The 25,813-nt window shown below is 35.2% G+C and overlaps 1 protein-coding gene across 1 annotated transcript in view; it reads left to right on the top strand.

Moving 5' to 3' along the window:
• Positions 1 to 25,813, top strand: part of Ell2 (elongation factor for RNA polymerase II 2) — a 70,291-nt gene that overhangs the window by 14,126 nt on the left and 30,352 nt on the right. Inside the window, exons 2-3 of the mRNA XM_047554888.1 lie at positions 1,324 to 1,371; positions 24,841 to 24,962. Of these exons, the coding sequence (XP_047410844.1) occupies positions 1,324 to 1,371; positions 24,841 to 24,962 (170 nt within the window). The remainder of the gene's footprint in view (positions 1 to 1,323; positions 1,372 to 24,840; positions 24,963 to 25,813) is intronic.

The raw sequence follows: 25,813 nt of genomic DNA, 5'->3' as shown, positions 1-25,813 counted from the left end.
GAAGAGTAAGTTAGCCATGGAAGGTAGTTTGGATGGGGGTTTCCCCCTAAAGAATAGTATCTGTATTTTCTATTAAAAAAAAAAACATGAATTAGAATGATTCACTACTCAAAATTGGGTTTTAAAAATTCAAGCACTATCTTTTCATCTTTACTTTTCCTCACTGGAAATTAATATCACCCCCTGTAGTACTTTGATTCTGTTAATAAATCTAAAGTTAAATTATGTCTTTCTGGTGGTCAGACAGTGGCAATAGCATGCATTATAATGTTTTCTCCAAGACGTTATCCATTTTCATAAATAATAATAATATTTCTGCTTTATATTTTATATTGAGGTTTTCTGTCTTTTAAAGAAGCACTATCCTCCCCCACCCCAGTTTATTATAATCCTGATTAGTAAACTTTTAATTCTGCAGATAAGTTATAGGAAGTAATTAAAAGTAGTAGGTGATGTGCTACAGCTTAGGGGAAGGACATACGGCCACCTCCACATTTTTATTTGGGGTAGGTAGAGATTAGACCAGAAACCTCTGTTTCTATTTGTGTACATTGGATTTGGATATAAGGATGTGAAAAATAATTCACAGACTGCTGTCACTACTACTCAAACTTGATTTTCCTATAAATGTCTTCTAACAATTTAGAAAAATATTTCCATAGAAAACATTTTGGTAACTTTGGATGTAGAAAATCATGCACTGGGAACAATGACTGATATTTACATTTACAGCATAACTCTATGATACAATACTGAAGTTATAAAGAAGACGAAACTCATGATAAAACAAAAGCATTGTTCTAGGAATTATGTTCTCCTAGAAAGATCATGTGAGAAAATTGGTAATCTGTGTGACCTTCAAGTAAAAACTAATCTGTGGTAAAATGTGAGAAAATGGAAAGCTTGAGTCAATTTCTGAATATTTTAATTTTAGGTTTATTTCTATTAAGAGTTTTTCAAAATCCCTCCAATTATCTCTTCCTTTTCCTCATCCATATTAAAAGTATGTCAGGAAACTTAGCAAGAATTTGTAATGTTCAATTGAATTAGTATACTAATTATTTTTGCAAATCATGTAAGCTAATTTCAAAAACACAATTAGCTGCACTGTCAAAAAATACCTTTTAGTTTGTATGGTTCAGAGAAATGTAAACAGTTCATCAAAGCATCGTAATATAATGACATGTGAAAGTAAGCCCATAGTGAAAAGACATTTTCACACACTATGGCACTGACTAAATGCATCAATTTAAAGTTTACATATTTAGTTCTATGTCACTGTAACCAAGGTTTACATTTTTGTTCTTATGTTTCTTTTAATAGAATTTAATTCCTTTTCGACCTTCGATTCAGTTCCAAGGGCTTCAAGGGGTGAGTACTCTTATTGATTGAGCAAAAAAATTTAATATTCTTCTTACATGCCACAGAAGTTTAAATTTTACTTTCACCTGGCCCTCTTAATATCATTGGTCACTCATATTTGATGAACTTTATGACTAAACAAAAGTTTCTGCTATCTTTGATTAAGACACTTGAGTTAACTTCTTAATTTGTTTAAAAAATAATTCAGATATAGCTATGAGAATTTTTTTCCTAAATCATGGATTGCATATTTGAACCTTTTTGTTGAAGGTTCAAACATCAGTTTTGTGTGAATGTTTTATTTACCACAACTAAATCTCCATAAATAATTATTTATTTCAAGCAAGTTATGATTGTGATTTTTATTACAATTAATAAAATTGTGCTGTCTGTACACTTAATTTTTTAAATTATATATGCTAAGAAACTAAATGTATGAATAGAAATTAAGCTTTTTCAGTGTATTAAATAAAATTTTCTGTGTCTATTTTATTGCTATAATAAAAAGCAAAATATGCTGGGGTGTAGCTCAGTGGTAAGGGCATGCTTAGCATGTGAGAGACCCTGGGAATTGATCCCCATCAGCAAAAAACAGCATAATATGTGATAACTTTTAATAAAATTGACCAATGAGTTGTGTGTTTACAGTAGATGATCAATTTTACAATAGTATCAGTATTATTTTAAATTATTACTATTATTTAGTATTTGATATTAATAAAATAAACTTATTTGCTTCCTCATTGAAGTTAATATGCATTTCTGTCCTTATGAACTAGCTATGGTATGGCTATTTGGAAGATTGTAAATGAATTTTAGAACTATGAAAAAGGCAAGCTGAGGGAGGACAATTATACTCTTGATTATTCTAAATCTATGTACTTGTGAATTTTTTTATGTCACAAAATGAAAAAATGTCCTTGTAAATAAATACAATAACTTAAACACATTTTGAGAGTCAGATTAATTATATCATTCAACTAAAAGTACACTACTTCTAAATGTGTTGCGTAATGCTAACTTCAAGGAGATGTTTGTGTGGATTTCAGAGCTTTGCTTCTAGTGACAACTTTACAATGAAGTACTTTTTCTCCCCTCAGAAACTGAGTCTTCATGAATGGGATCCTAATTGGAACAAGCGTTCTTCTGAATTTTGTTATATAGCTTTTTAGGTAGTCTTTAATGCATTTTGATTCTATATTTGAGGAGTTAGTTCAGCCCTTTATATGTAAGGCTTCTTGAGTTTTTCAGCAGGTTTTAATGGGCATCAGTGATATTTGAAGGAATGTTCCAGAGTCAGACCTAAGTCCTTGAGTCCCAGAGGGCTCCATGGATTTTCAGAAAAGGGTTATCTGGAAAGGGAGAGCTAAGGGAGAAAGTAAAGTTGGAGCTTCATTTCTCTCATTAGGGGTTATAAAGCCATCCTTGTGGGACTGCTGTTCCCCTCAATTCTCTTTCACCAAATTGGAACATTGAGGTTAGGGAAATCCAAGTAAAGGCTTGTTCTTAGGAGGCACTGAATTAGACTGAAAGACTAAATGATAGTGGACAATATATGTAGGTTTCCAAACTTTCCATTCTGACACTTGCAGGTTTCAGCAATTTTGGAAGGATCGTTTGTTTTCTCTGCCATACTAGTTGCCCCAGGACCGAAGCACCATTGCAAAGCAAGTAGATTATATTTGAGACCTTGGGCCTTCTTTTCCAAATTCTCTATCTACCTTTCCCATAGTGTTCCTGTCCCTGTATGTCCAAGCTTCCCTAGTTTATCTTTGCCTACAACACTCTTCTTCCCACTCTATCCCTTGCCTGAATATAGATTGCTGATAAAAATAACTTAGTTATAAATAGCTGGTAGGTTTAATTCCTAATGGGTGTTTGAATTTTAGCAGATAAGCTTTTTAACCCAAATGAATGGTGGCTGGATTTGGTATAGTAGAAGAGGGGTAAAGAGGCAGCAAACTGCGAGCTATAGGATGCTTGCTCCTACCTTGCTTATTCTGGGTCTGTCTCCTCAACCCCTCTCCCTTTTTATTATTCTAACTGAGAACAAAATATATGGACTCAGCATTGTTTTAGAGCCTGCAGCTGCATTCCATCTGCCCTTCCCCCCTTCTCTTTGCAGAGCTCTCCCCAGCCCTTTGGGACTTCGTAAAAACAAAGAGTCATTACAGGGAAGAGAGTGGGTTGGCACAGCCCACAGGGAATATGCAGAGCCATAAATGTGAGGGTCTTCTGTACAGTGCTCCTCTGTTTTTCTTGAGAGCCATGATAAGTTAGCTTTGCCCATGCTGATTGCTTAAAAGCCTTGAAGTGTGCTTAAAGAGTTTTCCTGTGTGAAAAATGCTTAGGACTTTAAATTGCAAGGTTTAAATTTAGATTTCCTACAAAAGCTACATTCCCTTAGTGAGAAATTTTGTCTTCTTATATCAAACGTGATTGAAAAGTACCTTAACTATCAAGATAGTGTCATGCAGACATATTTGAAGCATAACTGAAGCACTGCTAAAATACCCTTTTAAAAGTGAGCATGGTATGTTAAAATTATCTCCTGTTTCCCTGAGGAGACTTATGCTAAGCACCACATGGTTATGCTGTTCCTTGTTACTAATTATAGGATTTTTCCCCCTCAGTAATGTCTTTAGAAGGCCAGAATTTGAGTCTTGGCAGGTTAACTTTTAAGTATATTTACTTTTCTGCTTGAACATGTTCTCCTAGGTTGAGGTTAGCTTCTAAATAAATTCAAACCAAAACATTAAAGTATAGGAATATGCTGTTTAGAGTGAAAATTCTAAGAATCATTAATAAAGTGGATTTTTACCATCACAATTGAGCAGCAGCTTTTATAGCTTAAAAAATAAAAAATTGTGTCTTTCACAGTTCATCACACCACTTTAGTGGAAGAGGGCATTCAGGAAATTGAATGGTCACTGAAAGCATTTTCTGGATTCAGAAAGATAAAAATATCTATGGGAGCTGTTGATACTGATAACTAAACTCATGAATGTCAGGAACTGGATGCATCATCTAAATGCCTTGTTGATTCTGAAGGGTGGGGTCATCCAATTATCTTAACAGTTCTAATGCATACCTAGGATACTTATGCATAACTAAAGGTTTACTAGGATTATAAATATCTATAGAGAAGCATATTTGTACAAAAAAGAGAACTGTTAAGATCCATGTGGGCTATTGCATTGAGATGTTCAAGTTACAGATTCAGACGGATATGTTGGCATAATCTGCCCAGTTTCCAAAGGCTCTGTCTTTATTGTCAAGTGAGGTTTATAAAAGTCAGGGTAGTTCTATCTCTACTTTTGAACCAGATACTAAAATTGTGGCAGGTAAACATTTTCCAAGATGTGCATTCTAGTGGATTTTTGAAAACTGAACTTCATATTTTTTAGGCTTATTAAAAGTTTTCTTGTCTAAAGACACATGCATAGTTAACAGAGGCAGAGCTATAGCTACAGTGACTATTCTTTGTACTGTACAGCTTTAAAAGAATTGCTGGAAGCAGGTTTATTCAGTATTTTCTCATAATGGTAGTTGTTACTGATAAAGTTATGAGCATAATTATTCCATACTATAAACAGGTGCCTAATCAATGAACACGCTAACAGTTTAGTTTATTATTCTGCTTATTTTTTAATTTATTGCACACCCTTATTGAAGGCTAGTGCTTTGTTAAGTGCCTTAGAATGAAAAGACACAGGATGTATAAGACATGGACTTTCTCTCAGGGAGCTCACAGTCTGATAAACACAAGAGACTAATCAGGAAAGAATTAAAAATAAAGAAGACTGGGGATATAGTTTAGTTGGTAGAATGCTTGCCTCGCAAGCACAAGGCCCAGGGTTCAATCCCCAGGACTGAAAAAAAAAAAAAAAAAAAAAGGAAAAATAAAGGATTTAGCCAGAATCATCCACTCAACTTCTATAGGAACAGGGGACTATCAGGAACAAGTTGTAGTGTGCATTGGTGATTGGTGTGAATTAACTTTTTAAACAAAGGATGTAAAATGTTATATCCTGGCAGTAGGAATGTAAAATTCCAAGCCTATTAAGAACTGTGTGTATACACACACACACACACACAGAGGTAGATCTGTGGTATAATTGAGATAAAATCTGAAATGGTAAGGTTTTCAACAGCAAATGATGGCCACATCTGCTGGCACGGGGTGCTGTTGCATAGTTGATTTGCCTATGGCTTCAGGGACTGATGTCCAGGGATGATTGCTCAGTGCAATGAGAAATAATGTTAACTTTGTCACAGCATGAGATTCCAGGCCCCAAATTAACTCAGTATTTGTCATGAGAATGCCGCTCTAAAATTCTAATTTAATTGCTTATTTCAGACTCAGCAATCCCAGAAACTTTAGAAATTGGAAGTTAATTTTACATATATAATTTATAGAAATTATTAAGAAAAGGATTGAAAATAGAAAATATTTTCTTATAAATACTGTGCATTTTCTACACTGAGTGAAACACTGCATTGCATACACTTTTCCAAGAATGAACAAGGAATAGCCAGCCAAACAAGTTCTAAATGTATGCCTCCCAAAAAGACATGGTGACCTTCTGAAGATTAAATCGGCATTTAACTGGTAACTTTAAAGACTTGAATGGTGCTATAAAACTCATGGAAGAGAGTCATTAACTCCAAAGAACATAAGGTTGAATTTTCTTTTTCTTTTTTTTTTTTTCTTTTTTTTTCTTTTTTTGGTTAAATCTTCAAATTTAGCACAGCATTCAGAAATACTTTATTAATTATTCAATTTTCTTTATGGGGGCTGGTGAGAAGATTGAGTCTGAAAAACTAAATTACACAGTATTTGAAATTAGTAGGCAGTTTCAACCGCCCTTGAAAATGCTCTCCGCAGACTGCCCTTCCCTACCTGACTTGATACTTGGGAAGCAAAGTAACTATCAGCTTGAAACAAGCAGCAAAGACAAAAATAAATCCCCAACACTGCCATTCTTTCTTAGATGATATGCCTTCCTTCTGACTGCTTTTCCCTGCTGCTTTTGGTTTGGCTAGCACACTGGTTTTGCCAATGGTTGTGTTTAGTAAGTCTGCTCAGAAGGTTGCTGACTAACAGTTACCTTCATAATCTTGGCCCTGAATGCAATTAATACTTGAAGGATGTTAAAATTATATCCATTTATAATGGCAGCTCTGTTTTAACTTTTTAAAATATTTTAGTGGTTGATGTGTAGGTAGCATTTATTTTAATGTTTATATTAAATGACAGCTCTAACCATGTTAATTTACTGATATTAATAAAGTAAAAAATTGCCTAATTTTTAAAAATGTTTAAATTTGATACACACACACATACACATACACACACACGCACACACTTTTTTAAAATCTCATTTTAGCTAAGGGTCTGAACTGCCCCTGGAAATTCATTATCTCAAACAATAAAGGAATCATAGCTTGAAACTACTGTAAATTGACCATCTTCTCTATTTTATGTTAACACTCACCTCTGCCCTCCTTCTCTTTCTGGATAAGGACCAGCCTTTGCACTTCCTACATAAGCAGAGACAGTGAACTAAATTCACCATCCTTGTCTTCATAATATGACCAGGCACCACTACAGGCCTCAAGCAAAATGAGTCCAGGCCAGCCCTGCCTTCAAAGAGTTCAGAATAGCAGAAGGTGGGAGGGCAATTGACTATGCTTTGGGTCCCTGAAGAAACTATCTGAGAGTACTTACCACAGCTTTGCACAGGCTTCAGAAAGGGTTATAGCAAGACAGGCCCCCAAAACAGGAGCACAGACAAGGGTGCTCCTCTGGTCTGTCCTTCGCCAAATCTCATCAACTTGAAAGCAGGGATTGGAACTATGACTGACATCTGAGGATATCACAAACACCATAAAGTACTTAGCAATGAGTTGATTACTGGTTTTATTCAGCCAACATTCAGGCACCATGGTGGACAGTGTAGACAAAGTAAATACAACCTTAAAATGCTAGCTCTTATTTCTACCCAACATTATCTGTTTGTTAAACTCTGCCACTGATGACTTTGTCTTTTTTTTTTTCTCCTCACTAAAAACTAAAACTTGTGAAACCAAGTCATCTCCATTGCAGACAATATCACTTTAGTAACACTCACTTATTTAAGCTTCAAAAATACTTTTACCCTTCTAGGTTACCCATGGTTCTTATAGTTAAAATGTCCCTTAAATTGGAAACTTAAGCAATATTTAAATACCTATTAACCTTTTACTAGGCACAGGCCCTGTTCCAGGCATACAAGACTATCTTGCAGGGGCTGGGGATGTGGCTCAGTTGGTAGAGTGCCTGCCTCACAAGCACAAGGTCCTGGGTTCAATCCCCAGCACTGCAAAAAAAAAAAAAAAAAAAAAATATATATATATATATATCTTGTAAGAGACTTACTTTTGAGAAATTCAAAATTGAAAGCCAGGGAAAAAAATCTTTGTAGAATATGTCCACGTTCCAAATCTTATTCCAAATAATATTTAATACACACTTAAACCAAAAAAAATTCTATGTGTCATTGATTCCAAGGTATCATTTCGTTTTTTATTTATTTTTTTAACACGTAAGCTCTTTGAACTTAAAAGTAACTCATTATCAGTGACATCTTGGTATTATGTCACAATGTGTCAGTATTCTATATAGTAATACATAAAATTAAATACTTAAAAATAAATTTTCTCACAATTGCTGGTACCTTAGATTCAATGAACAACGGCAATTCAGTACAGTTCCTGTTTGCTGTAGTAAGGTTTTACCTAGAATCTTTTCAGAAGCTTTGTTTGCTGACTCCAGCCTTGACTGACTTGCTTATTACTAAATAGCTTGATATGTTAGATAATCTGGAGAATTTACAGGGAAAGTATATATATAGTTTTTTTTTTTATTTGTTTGTTTGTATGTGGTAATGAGGATTGAACTCAGTGTCTCACATGTGCTAGGCAAGCACTCTCTACCACTGAACTACAACCACAGCCTGGGAAGATATATTTTTATAACTATTCTTGAATTGTGATTTAAACTGGGAAGCACAGACTATGAAACAAAAATGTTCTCAACTTTGTCTTTGAGTCAAAAATGTTTACTTATCAAAGTAACGTGTTTGCAAACAAGTTCAGAGGAAGAGTTTTATTGACTTACGACTTTGAGAACCCACAGACATGCTTTGAATTTGCCATATCAGGCTAAGAATTTTCAAATTCCTCTATGGTCTTATAATTTGTTCTGTATATAAAATAAATTGAACAAGCACCCATACTATTATTTCATTTATAGATTCCAATTATTGTTCAACAATGACCTTAAAATTTCTTGAATGTTACTACCAAGAACTGTATGCTAAGCACTTTGCGAATATTATTCTCATTTAATCCTCACAGCGATGCTGTGAAGCAGATACTCCCATTGTGCTGATATGTAAACTATGCTTTGGAAGCTACATTGCTTGCTAAAGTTTCTGCAGTATTACTTGTTGGAGTTACATTACGTGTTGAAGGAGACTGCACTCAGATCTAGGCATCTGTTCCCACTGCTGCACTAGTCTACCTTTCCACAATGAGTGTTCAATGAGCATTTTTATTCATTGTCACATTCACATAAACATTTGACTAGCACAGGAAAGAGAGATGGTCATCAAGGCGTCAGAAAAGTAACATTTGAGCTGAGGTTTGGACTACCAGGAGTTGACTGACAAGAAGCAGTATGTGCTTTTCAGGCCTGAGATTCACCATGAGCAAGTAAAGTGACAAAGTGATGTGGGAAATGCCCCTACCTTCTTAAGGAGTTAAAATTTGACCTTGGAGATCAGTGCTTCTTACCTATTAAAGTCTCTCTGGAGGTGTGATGAGATCTAGAAATCTGGGATTTAAAAATTTTCCCGGGCTGGGGAGATAGCTCAGCTGGTAGAGTGCTTGCCTTGCAAGCACAAGGCCCTGAGTTCAATTCCCCAGTACCACAAAAAAAAAAAAAAAAATTTCCCCACAGGCTTCCTTATAATATCTGTACTTACTGTCATGAGAATATAAATGTATATGTGGGTACAAACACGTATACCTCTTCTCAGGAGAAGTTTTGTGACTGTCATCAGTTTCTGAGTGAGATCTTTGACCTTTCTAATGAAATAAAACAACTTCTGTAGATGAATGTCTTTCAAACACAATTATAGACAATTTTCATTAAAACAGTTTACTTTGTGATCCTTTACACTTGTAGGTTTGCACGTTCACACTATTATGTGGTCTTTTATTTAAAAGAAGCCTGATCAAAATCCACTAAATTAATGTCATGACCTTCTAATAGGTTGCAGCCTGTATCTTAGGAAACACTGCAGGAGATCATCATCTATTTTAAAAGTTTTTAATCAGGGAGTGATGTGGCCAGATTGGTAATATAACATGCTTCTCCTATAGCTGCCTTGACTTAGTTATTCCTTATATATGGGAAGGATGAAGAAAGAAGAGTCAAGGATAGCTCAGTATTTATTACTTGAGCATTTGGGTGGATGGTGAGGCCATTATTCATGATTTGAAATAGATGAAAGCAGGTAGAGATAGGAGACATGGGTGTGTTTGGGACATGCTGTGCTTGTTCAGGTAACATTCCAAACTTTATTATGTCAATATGGAGGTATCCAGGAGGCATTAACCTTGGAGATTTGGAGCAAACGGACTTTTAAGAAGCAACTTCATAGGATATTTTCTAGGGTTTAGTTATTCCTGAACATCCAGTAGTAAGAAAAAAAAAAAAGGTAGATTTACAGATGGATTTTTGGTATGAAGCTATATTTAAGAATTTTTTTCAACTGTGAAGAATGCTGGTTTATGTATAGTATTACTTTTAATTACTAAGAAGCTCCTTTGGCCAAATTTTGTTCACACTAATTAAGAACAGTGGCAGGTTAACAGAGACGAACTGTGGTATATTCATTCAATGGAAGAGTATACAACAGTAAAAAGCAGTAACATAATTATAGCTCTGCTACATGGCAGTGAAAACTACATATGGTATAACATCATTTTTATAAAATTTAAGGACAGACAGAACCAAACAGCATATTGTGTAGGTGTTGTATGTGATAAAATCATTAAAATCAAAAACAAATGATAATCAAATAAGTTATAATAGTGGTTACTTCTGGTAGGGAAAGGCAGGCTGAGGAGAAGGGAGAGCAAATGGGTATATATAATGTTACTGCTGACATTCTAGTTATGGAGCCGTCAGTTTACAGGTGTTCATTATGTCATCAGTCTTCGTAACTCAAACTATATTTATTTGTGGAATCAAATAATTAAAGCTTGTTCTCATTATTACTAATTTTAAATATAATTTGTCCTCTTCATGAATTAAATGAGAACATATTTTAATAGGTGCCCAAAAGGTATTTGTTATCTGTATTTTCTAATTGTTCTGTGAACATAAAAGAAATTTTTGGAGATGCCAAATTCAAATATGATGAGAATCTAGAAGAAAGAATGAATATTAAAAGGTTTTAAAAAAACAGGTTGAAAGAAAGAGTAGAGAAGGCAGGTTTTGAGAATTTATCTATAGCTAGACACCAGCTAAATATCTTACTAGTCAACTACTTGATAGAGGTGCTTTGTCATCTATCAGTGGAGAAAGAAGTTTTCTCCCTGTCTGTAATCTCTCTCCTCAGTGGAAAGAAGGTAAAGGCAGAGTTGCTGCTGTTATCAAAGACATAGGAGGAGAGGCCATTTTCCTGAGTTAACACTTGACAACTTTTAGGAGTGGCATTGTAAAGTGTCCTGAGGAGGAAAATATTCAGCCTGGAAAGGACAGATTAGGGGAATAAAAAAGTTGCATTTTAAAAGATGAGGTTCTTAGGGGGTTTGGGGTAACAAAACTCAAAATTCAATAGAGAAACATTAAGAACCAAATTGGAGCCACACCAGTAAGAAGTTGGTAAATAAGCAACTGTAGGAAAAGGGCAGTCTTTTATAATACTTAAAAAGCTTGGAGTCTCTAATAATCACTCAATAAGTTTATGTCAAGGATTATCTTATTTTAGAATGAGACTATAAGGCAGAGCCATATTTATTAATGTAATACCCTACCAATCTAAGAACTTCTTTCTTATGACTGATCTGAATGCTTTTTAGTTTCTTCAGTCTAGTCCTGTTGGTATTCATTCAACTCAGCCTTCATAGATTAGGAAGAAGGTATTTGGGAGTGTTCCATTCCCACTGAATAGTACGATGATGCTCACTTACATTTCCATAGCTGTCTGGTAGTTATGTATTTGGCCATAAAGGGAAACTTTGTGCTAGGGATGCTTGGTGTTTTGTGTGTGGTTTTTGTTTGTTTGTTTGTTTGTTTTTTAAGGAAGATACTGTTCTGTTCCTTACATAGAGAACTTGAAGAACAGGATAACTATGAATCCATGATTAGTTTTGGTTAAAGTATTACATGTCACAATTTCTGACTCTGTAAGAAAACAGTCTCTAAGTTCTTTCAAAAATACTGAAGGCAATTAAGTCATGAAGGACCAGTGTCATAGTGATAACCTAAAATATAATTTTTTATGCAGCCATTATTGTTTCTGATTGAAGAACAAAGTAATGAACATTTTAGGAGTATACAAAGTACATATACATGAATGATGGTGAATAATAGAAATGTCTCCAACAGTGAAAGACAATTAGTTTTTTGGATTTCTCCTAGTCTTTTTTTTCATGCTCACATATACACTTTAAAATTATAATGGTTGCCTACTTGTTTTTCTTTTAGCATAAACCATGAATATTTTCCTACAGTAAAAGTTTCTTTTAAGTAGTTACCTAACATTTCATTGTGCAGATACCCTATAATAACTAAACCCTATTTAGTTTCTATTTAACAATAATAGTACTAAGAACATCCTTGTGGATAAATCTTTATTTCCACCTCTAATTATTTCCTTGCAATAAATTCCTAGATGTAGAATTTACTAAATCAAAAAGTATTAATGCTTTTCAAGTTTTCAGTAACTGCCACCAAATTGCCTAGCCATCCCCAGAAAGTTACTGCTACTTTGTTTCCACAGCTCTTTGAAAGTGCTGCATGTTTTTTAAATTTCAAAGTTAATCATTTGATGTTTACAAACTGACAGTATGATACTCTTGGTAATATGTGGCATGGGTATAACATTGTGATGTTTTTCAGGATATTGTGAAGTATTGTCAAATGTTTTACTGTTTGCATCTGATATTGCCAGGAGTGCTTTGATTTTTTTTTTCATTTCCTTATATAATTCATGTTTGTCCCAACATAGTGGGGAGAGTTTTTATTTTAGCAATCATAGATACTCTTTGAGATAATTACTTTTCTCTTACTTTTTTTTTTGGGGGGGGGTACCAGGGATTGAACTCTGAGCCACATCCTCAGCCCTATTTTTTTTAATTTTATTTAGAGACGGGGGTCTCACTGAGTTGCTTAGCACCTCCCTTTTGCTTAGGCTGGCTTTGAACTCACCATCTTCCTGCCTCAGCCTTCCAAGCTGCTGTGTTTACTTCTCTAATTTTTTAAAATAAGTATGCTATTTATATAACATTTTACATATTTTTGCTGTTTTGACATTTCTCTGTACCAATGTTTATGGTCCTAATAATTTTGTGCTTTTGAATTTCCACCCTCATCTTTACATGCCTGTCTTCTATAAAAGAACACAGCAAACTTCTCATGAAGCCTGCTGATGTGGATCTCTTTCTTTTTATGGGGCAATGCAGTGAGTTATTGACAAGGGGATAAACTGGTTTACTACCTAATATAGTTCTTTTGTCCTAAAGGGACCTGTGGTATGTGTGCTACCTCCTAGCAGAATTAAATAACTAAATAGAAGATAATCAAGCAGAAGTTCTATGATATGGATTTTCCAAATATAATAATTGCATTAATTGTCCATATGTAAATATTTGTCTCTTCTTCAATAGCATCTTTTTCTCTTATGTGAAGGCATAGATTTGATGGCTTTGCCAACAACCCTGGTACCATCCCTAGAAATCTTTTTAGTCTTATATTTCTTACACTCATAAATCAATTTATCTAAGAGGATTAACAGGCCCTCTTATTTACATCAGACATGCCAAGTGTCTTAGAAGTCAGGGGTATAATCTCTAATTTAGCTCTTGATGTGCTGTGCATATTGATACCTGTGAAGTCAGAAATGGTTTTACTTTATAGGCCAGAAGAAAATTAGCAAATGAATTGGACTTATAAATAGAATTTTTTTTTTTTTTTTTTTTTTAGAATAGACCCTAACACAGGAATGTATTGTCAGAGCAGATATTTGGGAAAAAAAGATCTATGAAAATTAAAATACTGCAGACTTTATTCATTTTTAGGGGTACCTATAGCTTTGGCACAAGCAAAAAACCCATAAATCTTTTAAAAATTGTTTGTATTTATGAAGATTGAATGCTTTAAAGTCACAAAGTTGTGGTTCCCATGAGAACCCTTAATTCTATTTTCTTTGTTTCTTTGTTTTGTGCCATAGCTAGTATCTGGGGTTCTCTGGAGCTCTGAAGGCAGTGTATTTTTTGTGAATAGGACACTTGGGAAGCAGGTTTGCTGCCCTGCTAGAGTAGCAGAGCATCTGGGATTTTTCAGCTACTACGATACCTATTGTTTGTGATTTGGTCTTGTACCTTTTTTCTCTGTACTTTTGAGTTCAGTACAATTAGAAATATTGCTAAATCTTTTTAATTGTTTTTCTAGATAGCTTCTTTTACTTTCATTGACACTAATACTGAAGCTCAGACCTGGAAGGCTTGTAGCCTGTTATGTAAATGAAAAGGATTCAGAAAAAGTGAAGTCACTTATGATTATCTATAGGGTGCTTGTTGTCTTTGATGATTTGAAAATTTAAAACTCAAACATCACTATGCTTAAGGAAGACATATGTGCTTGTATCAAACAGATCAGATAGTAGCAGGAGCTCCCCAATGTTGTCCCTGAATCACCAGAGCAAACATGTTTTGGCATAACTATGTGCTGGGCCTTATGCCAAGCACCTTAGATAGTTTATCTCTGAACTTCACAACAGTCATATGAGATGGGTAATATCATTATCTACATTTTACTGGGAGGACACTGAGGATTGCTGAGGTTAGTTACTTGCCCAAGTTAATGCAGATGATAGGCTCTGGAACCAGAATGGCAAATGGGGCAGTTCATTCCCGAGTCCATGATCTGGCACACTAGATGTGTTTAGTTTGGGCTGTTCCCTTTCCATCTGTGTGTAAAAGAGAATTTATACTTTTTCTTCTCAAGCCATTAAGGGAGGGTCAACTCAGAAATGAAAATGGCAGGGGATTCAGTTTTAAAGAAAGTATTCTTAAAAGAGAGAGAACAAGTCAGCAGAATGTCATTTCCTATTTTTAATGTCAGCACTGATTCCCATTAAAAGGTAGCACATGAAGGTATGTGTTTCTGAACATAGTCTTTGGTAATTTTCATTTTAGGTGTGATTGAATATTGCATTTCTTGTTATTGATTCTCCATCTATAATGTAGACCATGGCTTTGTTCCTTTGGTCCCACGGGCTTCTGTGATGTTACTATAGTGGCTGCCTCAGCAGTCCCAGTCCCTCATCATCCATTCCCTCAACCAGAGCAACTCTGATTCGTTGTAATCCATGGTAGGTTTCCCCATAAGATTTATTTTGAGAATAAAACCAAAATTCTGTATAGCTTAAGCGAGGGAGGGGGAAGTTGAAAATAATTGATGTTGAAAGAATTAAAAGCTAAATATAATTTCAAATCTACGTGGGAATATTTTTCAGATTTTGTCTATTGATTTTATAAATTTTTTTATTTGTAGATGGACACAATACCTTTATTTTATTTGTTTTTATATGATCCTAAGGATCGAACCTAGTACCCCACACATGCTACGCAAACACTCCACCACTAAGCTACAACCCCAGCCCAGATTTTATCTATTGTATTTCTTAGTGAATTCATAAGTTCTCATGGTAATGTTGATGGGGTTTGGGTGAAACCATGTGTTTTGCAAAATCTGAGGCCTGGGCCACTTTTCAAAACCTCTGTTGATATTAAGAATTCTCACCTGTCAAGTTCTAGTCTCTACCCACAACTGCCACAGGCTGCAGGCACAGATTCTAGACCTGCCCATGTTTGCTAGTATCATGCAAGACAGGTTTCCTAAAGAATTGAACTCATTATATCATCCTTGCACAATTCTTTTGTTCACTATTTACAAAGTTTCTTTTTAAAAAAATAGAGCCCAAGATACCAAAAGTTGCTTCTCTGAAAGAATCTCCTGTGACAGCTTTCCTCAGGATTTCAGGGGAGCAAGAAGAAAAAATGAAATGAAAGTTGCCAGTTATATTTATTTATTCTTGTAGAACACAGGTTTGAGCTTTATTTCTGAGAAACAAACCTTTGAAAAAATAATTCTGCTTCCTAGCTGACCAGAATTACTAAATTTAGAATTGTTTAGTGTGGTCTCCCCAAGTTCTTTAAAATATGAAGTGGCTTTAAAGAGGCTGAGTCATATTTTCAAATGGAATTTGGTGAAGCCAGAGTTTCTGTTAATATTTTAATAAAGATGAGATACACTTTAAAAAAAAAGCGTATGATATAAATTTAAGTTCCACAAACCCAGGAATCCATTTGGCCTGGCTTTGGTGACTAAACATAGCACAAGAGAGGTCAGAAACTTTCTCATCCTGATGTTTGTGCCACACAGCAGCAGCTGTGTGGGCTTTCTTCCTCCTTTCATTTTATTTATATTTGCCTCTTCTGGGGAGTCCAGTTTTCCACGACTCTTAAGTAATCTATTTCATTCTTATTTTCATTTTTATAAATTCATTTTTGTTAATCACTGGCATAAGGCACATTCTCAATGAATTTAATCTAGTTCCAAGTTTCATCAGATAAATTTAAAGAATATTTATCAGATGTCTCTTATGCCCCAAATATATATAAAAGTAAGACCTTGGTTCTAACCTCCAAAACCAGTCTAATGGGAGAGACTCATAAATAAGTACTTAGTGTACTGTCTAGTGAAGACAGTAATAAAGGTGAGGGGACTATGGGGGCCCAGAAAAGGTACCTCTAAACCCACCTCACTGGGAAACAAAAAGTTCCCTGAAGGAGGAAAAGGATTCCTGATCAGAATTTTAAATGAAGGATGAGTTAGCAAGAGCTAAAACAAGACATAGGGACCTAGACTAATGTGTTCTGGTGCTACTGGCACACTATTGCTTCTGAAACAAAATACAAGATAGAGAATGAGACCCAGTTAAACTGGTTTAGTAGCAAGTGTGCTAGTCTATTGGGAAAGAACCTTAGATATCCTATTAAAGAACATGAATACTGAAGAGGGAGCCATGAAAAAGTAAATGATACTTGGGATTCACATGGTCAAATTGGCATTTTATGAGAACAGTTTTGATCAAAATTGAGTATTAGGGTATAACAGCTGAATGATTTAGAGGATGGGATTGAGAAGGGTCCAAAATGGAGGCTGAGGGCAAGTTGTCCAAGGAAAGAAGAGGTAATACTGAGCCTAAGCAGAAAATATGGATGAAAACATACACTTAAGGAATAACTTAGGAGGAAAAAGCATTCGGGCTTATGATGATTTAGATGTTGAAGGGGCTGGGTGGTATGAGAGAGAGGAGTCAAAATCAACTCCTCAGGTTGTCAGTAACCTCAGTCACTGAATGAATGGTGGTTTATTAACTAGTAGGTAGACAATGAAGGTCAGGAGTGGTTTTAAGGATCAGATGATAATTTAGTTCATTTTTATACCAGCATTGATTCTGTGTGGGGACACAGGGGCTTACATTTTTGGAAGTAACTGGTTAATAAAACAAAATGAAATGCAATTTTATGATAAGAGACACTTAATTCCAATGGCCACCAAAGAGACCCTTGTGCTTAGCCCAGTGATGACTACATTTTGAACAAACTACTGGCTCTCTTCTTCCAAAAACTACTTTTGCATTTGCCTCACTTTTGCATTCATTTTTAAACAGAAGATTTCATTTTCTCCTGCTCCATGGGCCATACAATTTTTTCCCCAATACAGTATCTCTAGTATCTGTTATTTGCATCTTTCCCCTGCCAAAAACTGTCATCCCCCTTTTTTCCTGGAAATACTCAACTACCAACTAACTCACACCCAGCCACCTGGTTTCTTCTAAATAATTTTTAGCCATGAAGCTATAAAATGAGTCATAACAAAACTCACTTTGAAGCCCCCTTTTAGCTGGTGAAACCAACATTGGTCAATTGTTTTTTAAAAATAAAAAGTGTGTTCAGTTAACTAATAGATTCAGTTACATTAAGGGACTCATCATCACATCCAAGATCTATTCATTCATTCTATCTCATATGTTTATGTAAAAAATGCATATGTCTGTTTACACACACAAACAATTGGCAGAACACCTTGCAGTCCTCTTTTACTTCTCTCCTTTATACTTCATATTTAATATGTCTAGGAATTCTGCTATCTCTAACTGAAAAATATATCCATTTCTGCCTATTTCTGGACCTAACCATTATCTTATGTCTGGATTTCTACTACACATGTGTGGCAATGGCAGGGATTTTCATTATTTTTATTCATTTATAAATCACAGAAATTTAAATGTTGCCCAGCATAGTAGCCTTGGTTAGTATTTGTAGAATAAGTAAATTAAATGAATCAATCAGTTAATCAACATCACCTCATCTGACACACCAGAAGGCTGGCTTCATGTTAATTGAGTAATTATATTCAGAGAACCAACAAGTACTCTGCAGTTTCTTCAGTTTCAGATATATAGCAATGTGGGTGTGTTTGACTTTTTAAAAATGAGTACTAGACTTCCAGAGATGCTATTGCTTACTTGTAATTTCAATTAAAATTAGTTTTGAAATATTGCCACCAATGTTTTCTCCAAAAGGATCATAAATTTCAGAGAATACATTAGAATGAGTATACTGTTCTAAGGAATCATTTTTCCAATAAGTCTGGATTCTACCAAAAACAGTAGCTCAGTATTGGGCTGTTCTACTCCCCAGTCCAAAACTACTTAAGAAATTCTAATATTGGATTTTGCAGAGCTATACGAAGAACAACAAGGAAAGCTATTTTGTTTTACTTTTTTTTTCTTGCTTTATAAATCTTACTAAAGGGGAAGAACGCAAAGAAATAAATGGACTTATTTTGTCCTGAATTATTTATGTTAATTGCTACATGAACTGAATTTTTTGGGATAACTGCCAATATTTCTCTTTGTGTTAGATGAAGTTGGCATTTTGGACTACTCTCCTCATCAAAGTGTCTCTCATATGAAATTTCAGATGCCGAAACACATGCTAGGAAGTATGTTTTGGAATCTCTCCACCTCCCACCCTTCTTATCACCAGAAATACTTAGCCCTTACTGATGTCTCTAATACTTAACTTTTTCTATTGCTGGTGAAGGATGCCCTCTCCTTCCTACTCCTCCCCCAGCATTTGTTTGCACATCTGGGCTGATCTGAGAGGTTTTTATTTTCCTTCTCTAAACCTATAATGTTGGTTGGGCCTTAAATATTATAACTGCAGCTCTAGTTTAAAAAATAGGACTTGTGGCTTTCAGGTTGAGGTTTCTATTTTCTGTTCTGATTCTAGATTATCTATTCTGGACCTACCGTGTACAGTCTGAATAGTACATGCAAATATGCTTTTCTAGCTAAACTGTATTTTCTATATTGTTAGGAAATTAGAATCATCAAGAATCTGGAAAGAATTTGCGTACAACAGAGAATTTTAGTGTTTAAATATTTGTAGAAAACTATACATATATATATGTATGTATATATGTATATATATGTATGTATATATGTATGTATATGTATGATATGTATATATGTATGTATATATGATATGTATATAGTCAAATGATAGATAAATAAGCCAAACAATTTTAAGAGACAAGCTGACTTCCCAAGATACTGGAGGGTTGTAGGAGATGGGTTCATACAAATTGGGAAAAACTACTCAGTTGAAAGGACCTACAGCAAAGAAAGTCATTTTGTTTAACCTGGCATTTCCCAAATTTATTTGAGGGTAGAATTCTCTTTTTACATAGGAAACTTTTTAGCTTGCTTTGGAAATGATGGTGGAAAGAAAGCATACACTTCAGTTCTAGTCTTGGCTTAAGACATTAATCCACATTTCATTCATTCAACAAATATGTATTGAGTGACTACTTTGTGCCATGTACTATTGGAGATGCTGGCAACATATTCAGGGAACACAATAGACAAAGGCCTCTGTCTTTGCAGAGCTTATATTCAGAAGGGGAAGAAAGACCATAAGCATAATATGTGGCTATTACAGTAATGAGTGTTTTGGGCAACCATGGAGCAAGGTAAGGGGACTGAGAGAGAGTCTAGGGATCGCAATTTGAAATATGGACATAACCTCTAGCAAGTCACTGAGCCTCTTTGTCCCCAACTTATAAAATGAAGAAGTTAAACTAGATGAATTTGGCTCTCCTGTTCCTATAGGTCTGCTTTAAGACCAGGAATTATCATATCAAACCATGAATGGTATTGCTGGTTCATGAGTATCTTATTGAACATTTATTTTGTTATTAAAGCTCATAGAATTGCTACTGGAAGAACTCTGTCATTTCATTCATTTATAATATTCACTAAATAACAAAAAAATAAATGGAAGAAGAAATACTGCTGACCCTATTTTTAATCTAGTGAATACCTCAATCCAATATTGAGTATTATTTGATTTAAGGGTAGGAAACCTCTACAGGAAATGTACCGACTGCTTTTAAGCAGATATTAGTGTATACCTATGCAAAAGTTGCAGCAGCTTGCACATTGCACTTCTGCCCTGGATCCTTATGTAAATAGCAGGTCTGTGACTTGATGTTGAAATGACCTTTCAGACAGTACTCCATTGCCACATGCCTGAGCTTGTATCTAAGAATAATTAGAAGCTTTGACTTATACATCTTGGTATACGGTATACAGTGTTTATGTTAATTATAAATGTCTGAAAGTTTCCTGAAACTTTTTCTTTGTAGCTTTTTATCGAAGACAGACTGGTGTTTGGGAGGAAGATTGTGGATTGTGGTCCTAAGCCTTTGATTTTCAGTCTCTCATTTTTGGAACAAACCTTAAAATCTGCTCTTTCAGTTACCCAGACAGGGTGATATGGTTTTATATCCTTCAGCTTGAATAAGGAACTGTTTGTAATCAGGCTATCTTTAATACTTTCTAAATAATATTTTCTTCTTAAGGTACCCATTAGATACAAAGTTTTTTTATACCAAATCTAAGTATGTCTTTGAGTGCAAAATGGATATACAAAATAGAACTGTGTTTACAGCTAATAAGACTGTATAACACTTTGGCCCACTCAGGAGAGCAAGCCACTCAACCTATGGGAAAAGCAGGTGATAGGACAGGTGAGGGAGAGGAGTCTTCAGAACTAAACTAGGGGGATCTCAGAGTAGATCAGAGCCTGTGAGACTGTTGAAGGGTACACCAGGTATCTTGAGACATCTAATCCAGAGCATTTTGGATACCTACAATGTTCAGAGGAACTTGTGGATATGCATCTGTGATGTCCTCTGAGATATATGAGAGCCTGTTCCACAGCTTGTGTAGATAGTTCTTTCTTCCAAATGGTCATAAAGCACGTTCTAAAGAACTGCCCTTCAAACTTATGGACTACAGGGATGGGAAAGTGAAAATGTACTGTTAGGGTGGACCTAGGATCAGCTTTTGGGAAATGGGCTAAATACCATGGGAAATCAATTTCGAGGTCTGATTTAGAAATAGTCTTGGAAGAACATCCCTTGGTGAAATATAGGAACTTCTCAATTTTAGGTATTTTAGGCTTTTCCAATGGGTCAGTGGGAGTGTCTTTATATTTAAGGACTCGTGATTTGCTTGAAACTTTTAGGTAAATGACTTAAGTTTTATAACTTCCAGTAAGAAGAAAACGAAAAGTACATGAGCCATATTTAAAGAATATTTAGCCATTCTATGGCTCATGTGTGCTTCGTATTTGCTTTTCAATTTCCTCTGATTGGAAGTTATAGAACTGGAATAAATATCTCAAGTTAAACTGACCTCTTTCATTTGAAGTAAAATGGGCACTTTCAGAAGTCAATGAAGTCAGAATTTTTACTTTTCTAGGGGACTGATGTCTAATCCTTTATGTCCAATTCAAAATCTCCTAGCCTCAGCCTTTCAGACATTTGTACTGGATAACTCTGTGTTATTGGGGCTGTGCTGTGCACTGTAAGGTGTTGGGAGTAGCTCTGACCTCCTACTAAATGCCAATAACATCCTCTCAGACCAAATATCCAAATTGCCCCTTCTGGAGAGCTGCTGTTCTAACCTGTGTATATCAAAAACTTTAGAACACTTAAATGGTTACATAACATGGGCTGTATATACCCCCCAAAATGTTTCCTTTTAGTCTGACTTTTTCCTTTTCTGGTCATGATAACATTTTTAGATGTATGTAACTCTTTCCTATTCAAGAGGCTTTTTAAAAATGAGAATATAAAAATTCCCTGTGTCTACCATCAGGCCAGATCTTAATATGTTGAGAAATGTACTTCATACAAGATATGTTTTTGATAGAACTCTCCACATTTACAAAAGACTCTAATTGCATGTGTGTTAGTTAAAAAAAATAAATAAAATGAAAAATGTTGAGTAAGATCATTCACCATAAAAAATATAAATGTGACTTAAGTTTGGAAGATTGGGCTGTTTGGAGGATAAAAAAGGAAAAATCTAAATTGCTTAATGTAAAGATTTGTTAAGAACTTTTCTGTAACTGGTCAATAGACATCTGAGCTAAAAGACTCTAGTAATTAAAAGTTTTCAGTGAAAGAATAATGCAAGTTTGTAGAATTTTAGCACAGACTTCAGTCATTCTTTAAAAAAATAGAAAAAAATTTAAGGTTTTTAAATTTTTTTTTCTTTTAGTTGTAAATGGACACATACCTTTATTTTATTTCCTTTCTTTCTTTCTTTCTTTCTTTCTTTCTTTATTTATTTATTTATTTATTTATTTTTATGTGATGCTGAGGATCGAATCCACTGCCTCACACTTGCTAGGCAAGTGCTCCACCACTGAGCTACAACCCTAGCCCCTTTAAGGTTCTACTCTTTAAAAATGCAGCTTAGAATTTCCCAAATGGGGTGACCTTCCATACTTTGATGGATAAAGTGTTGCTGTATTCCCCTAACCTGAGCTTCACAAAAGAAAAACCTTCCACCTAAACTGAGTCCAAAGTCTGACATAGAGATGAGACCTCAACCACTGTGAAAATTTCCCCAATTAGATTCTGCAGATTGAGACAGATCATTGTGGGGAAGATAGATGGAAGTTCAGGGAGTCAGGGTGGGTAGGGGATTTCAACTGTCCACACCTGTCCTACCTGTCTGCCCCTCTCCAGGTCTTAGGAGGCTCTAGGGATATAGAGCATATCCCTTCTTGATCAATGGTATTTCCCTGTTCTCAGGAAAACCCAAACATGTATCATTGAGAGCTGTTACGTCAGCATAGAGATGGACTTCAAGTTCTCTTGTGTTTGGCACAGTATTCCTTTGGCTCCCACTCTTCCGCTGCTGTAGGATCAAGATGTTGCCAGTGTGGGTGCAGACTAGATGTGGAGTTTGCACACCCAGTAAGACAGCCAAATGAGTACCTACAGACAGTACATTAAGACTTATTCACAAAGTTACAGCGTTTTAGAACTGGGGGAAATTGGAGGAATTAAATAGTGATTGTAGGGCCCCCAAAACATACTATAGACTAGATAATAAATGTAGAGACTTATTACTCAGGAATTTGGTTAATTTAAAATAGGGAGAGAAAGATAGTTTCAAGTCCTAGATAATGGAGATGCTATGGATTATTACCTTATTCTCAGCATCTTCAATAAAACTTGACTTTTTAAACTCTATGTGAGTCTTTGAATTTCCTTTGGAAAGATTTGTTTCTTGGACTTATTTCATCCTCTTCCTCACTTATTCCTTCAACAAATATTTCTTGCCTGTCTAGTATGTGCCACATAGTACACACTGTCTCCCTTCTTACCTTTCTTTACTTTTTTCTGGAAGGTTAGAGATGGTAGCTCCATGACTTTCTTGTAGGTCAAAGTTTGTGACTTTTTCGATGGGTTAAGTCTGAGATTACAGGGAGTTCTCTATAAGGGCAGGGACCACACATGTTTGTGCTCACTAGCACATTCATAAGTTGTCATATAGCTGGTAGCCAGTTAGCTCTTCTTCTTTATCTTCCAATTATGGAAAGTACAGATTTTGAGAAGAATGAGTATTAGAAAACACTTAACCCCTCACTACTTATCTTCTAAATTACTGAGACTCTTTGTGTTTGGGGGCTGGAGAGTGGGAAGTATACTTTACATACTTGCCAGTGAACCCTCTGTTTAAGAATCAGCTAACACCAGGGAAGCCTCTGCAGATGCTTGAAATGGGTGAAGCAGTTGAAAGACAGGAAGAATATTCTAACTTGTTCACACAGGTTTTTTTGTTGTTGTTGTTGTTTTGTTTTTTTTATCTCTTACCATATTCCAAAAAATGTACAGGGCCTTGATGATATAGAGAAATACTGTTCCTTTGCTTATGGGTTTTCCCATCTAGTAGGGAAACCAACCTTGAGCAAGACCACAGAAAACACATCTGCAGGTTCCACATAGTTGCCTGGGGCTCAGCCAGGGAGTGGCCTGCAGAATCTTCTCTGTAGACTGCTGACCCTGTTGTATAAACATGATGATGAATCAGGGAATAGTGGGGCAGGGAGAAACGCCCTAGCTGCATTTTGACTTTGAATGTAATTATGATATTAACCTTGTGCTGCTAGTTATTCTTCTTCAAGTAGCAAGAATTAAAATGAGGGGCTGGGGAGGTAGCTCAGTTGGTAGAGTGCTTGCTTTGCAAGCCCAAGGCCCTGGGTTCAATCCCCAGCACCGCAAAAAAAAAAAAAAGAATTAAAATGAAGCATGTTTTTATTAAGAAAGCAAAATATTGGGTATGGACTATATGTCAGAGACTATTTAAATATCTAGAACTCATTCATGGGGGCACATAGCAAAGACAAAACTTGTGAGGCTCAAAGGAGGAAGAGCTTTTTAGCAAACTCACTAATATAGCTTCCATATGAACTATAATCATTTGCTAATTTGAAATGAAGAGTTCCTCTTATAAGCTAATTACTAAGCAGATGTGATTACAGATATGTAAGGGTAGAAAATGGAAATAAGAATGTGGTGAATTATATCCATGCCTATCAGACTTCTTGAATTAATTATTTGATCATTTAAATGCTATAAAGATATATATCAGGGGGATTATAAATGATTCATTTGAAGAACCCAGTAAGTCAATTATACACTCTTCTCTGGCAAATTTATAATTTGAGGTGTTTTTCTCCCCCTTCCCCCCCTTTTAGCTTGTCAAAATTCCCAAAAGTGATCCCCTCAATGAAGTACATAACTTTAACTTCTATTTGTCAAATGTGGGCAAAGACAACCCTCAGGGCAGCTTTGACTGCATCCAGCAAACATTCTCCAGGTAAGTACTTTTCAAAGTATATTGATGGGAAAATTTTTATTTAAGAGAGTTTTAAAAAACTAAATACATATTAGTCTTCCATAAATATTTATAGAATTGAATTGCAGAGCTCATTTATTTAAAGTATTAAGCACCTACTATACACTTAAAATTATATTAGACACTGGAATCTAATAACAAAAATTCTTAGATTCTTGCCTTGGGGAAGGGTGGCTTTTAAGGTAAAAAAAGATATGTTACTTTATAAAATAAGGGGGTTTTAAATAAAAGATAATCTTGAAGATATTTTTATAAAGGTTTTATTCATTACATTTAAGTAAGAGACTGTATTCAGTGTTTATACTCAGTAGAACAGGCTCTTTTCCTAATTAAAAAAATAAATTAAAAATGGAGAGAGGAAGACAGGAATGCATACCCATCCCAGGGTACCATGAAGCCTTATCTGCTTAGATCTTCTGGAAACAATAAGCTACTTGTTTCACTTTGCTTTGCTTTGGTTGTTCCTGATTCAAGAATGGGTCTTTGGGCAGGGGGAAGTTTTTCTGCTCCTCCACAGAGACAAGGATGTTTGGGGTACTGTCCTTTCCTTGGGGTGTGAGGCTTTAAAAATGACCCACATGGCCAGTGTCAGGCCATACTTGTGGCTCATCTGTGCAGTACTTGAACGTGTGTAAGTGCTTGCTGTCCATGCAGAAATGAAGAAAAGTTGTGACTCAAACAGGAACAGGAGGCAGAGATACAAAATAAGGCATGTTACTAAAAGAGTTCTAAATTTCTCTTCTCATTTAAGGTGACTAAATCTTTTTTTTTTTTTTTAACTTTAATCTTCTGCTTTCCCTGAATATATATTA

This window comes from Sciurus carolinensis, chromosome 6 (genome assembly GCF_902686445.1).
Source record: "Sciurus carolinensis chromosome 6, mSciCar1.2, whole genome shotgun sequence".
In the NCBI taxonomy this organism is placed as follows: Eukaryota; Metazoa; Chordata; class Mammalia; order Rodentia; family Sciuridae; genus Sciurus; species Sciurus carolinensis.
This window is presented reverse-complemented; position numbering and strand designations above follow the sequence as displayed.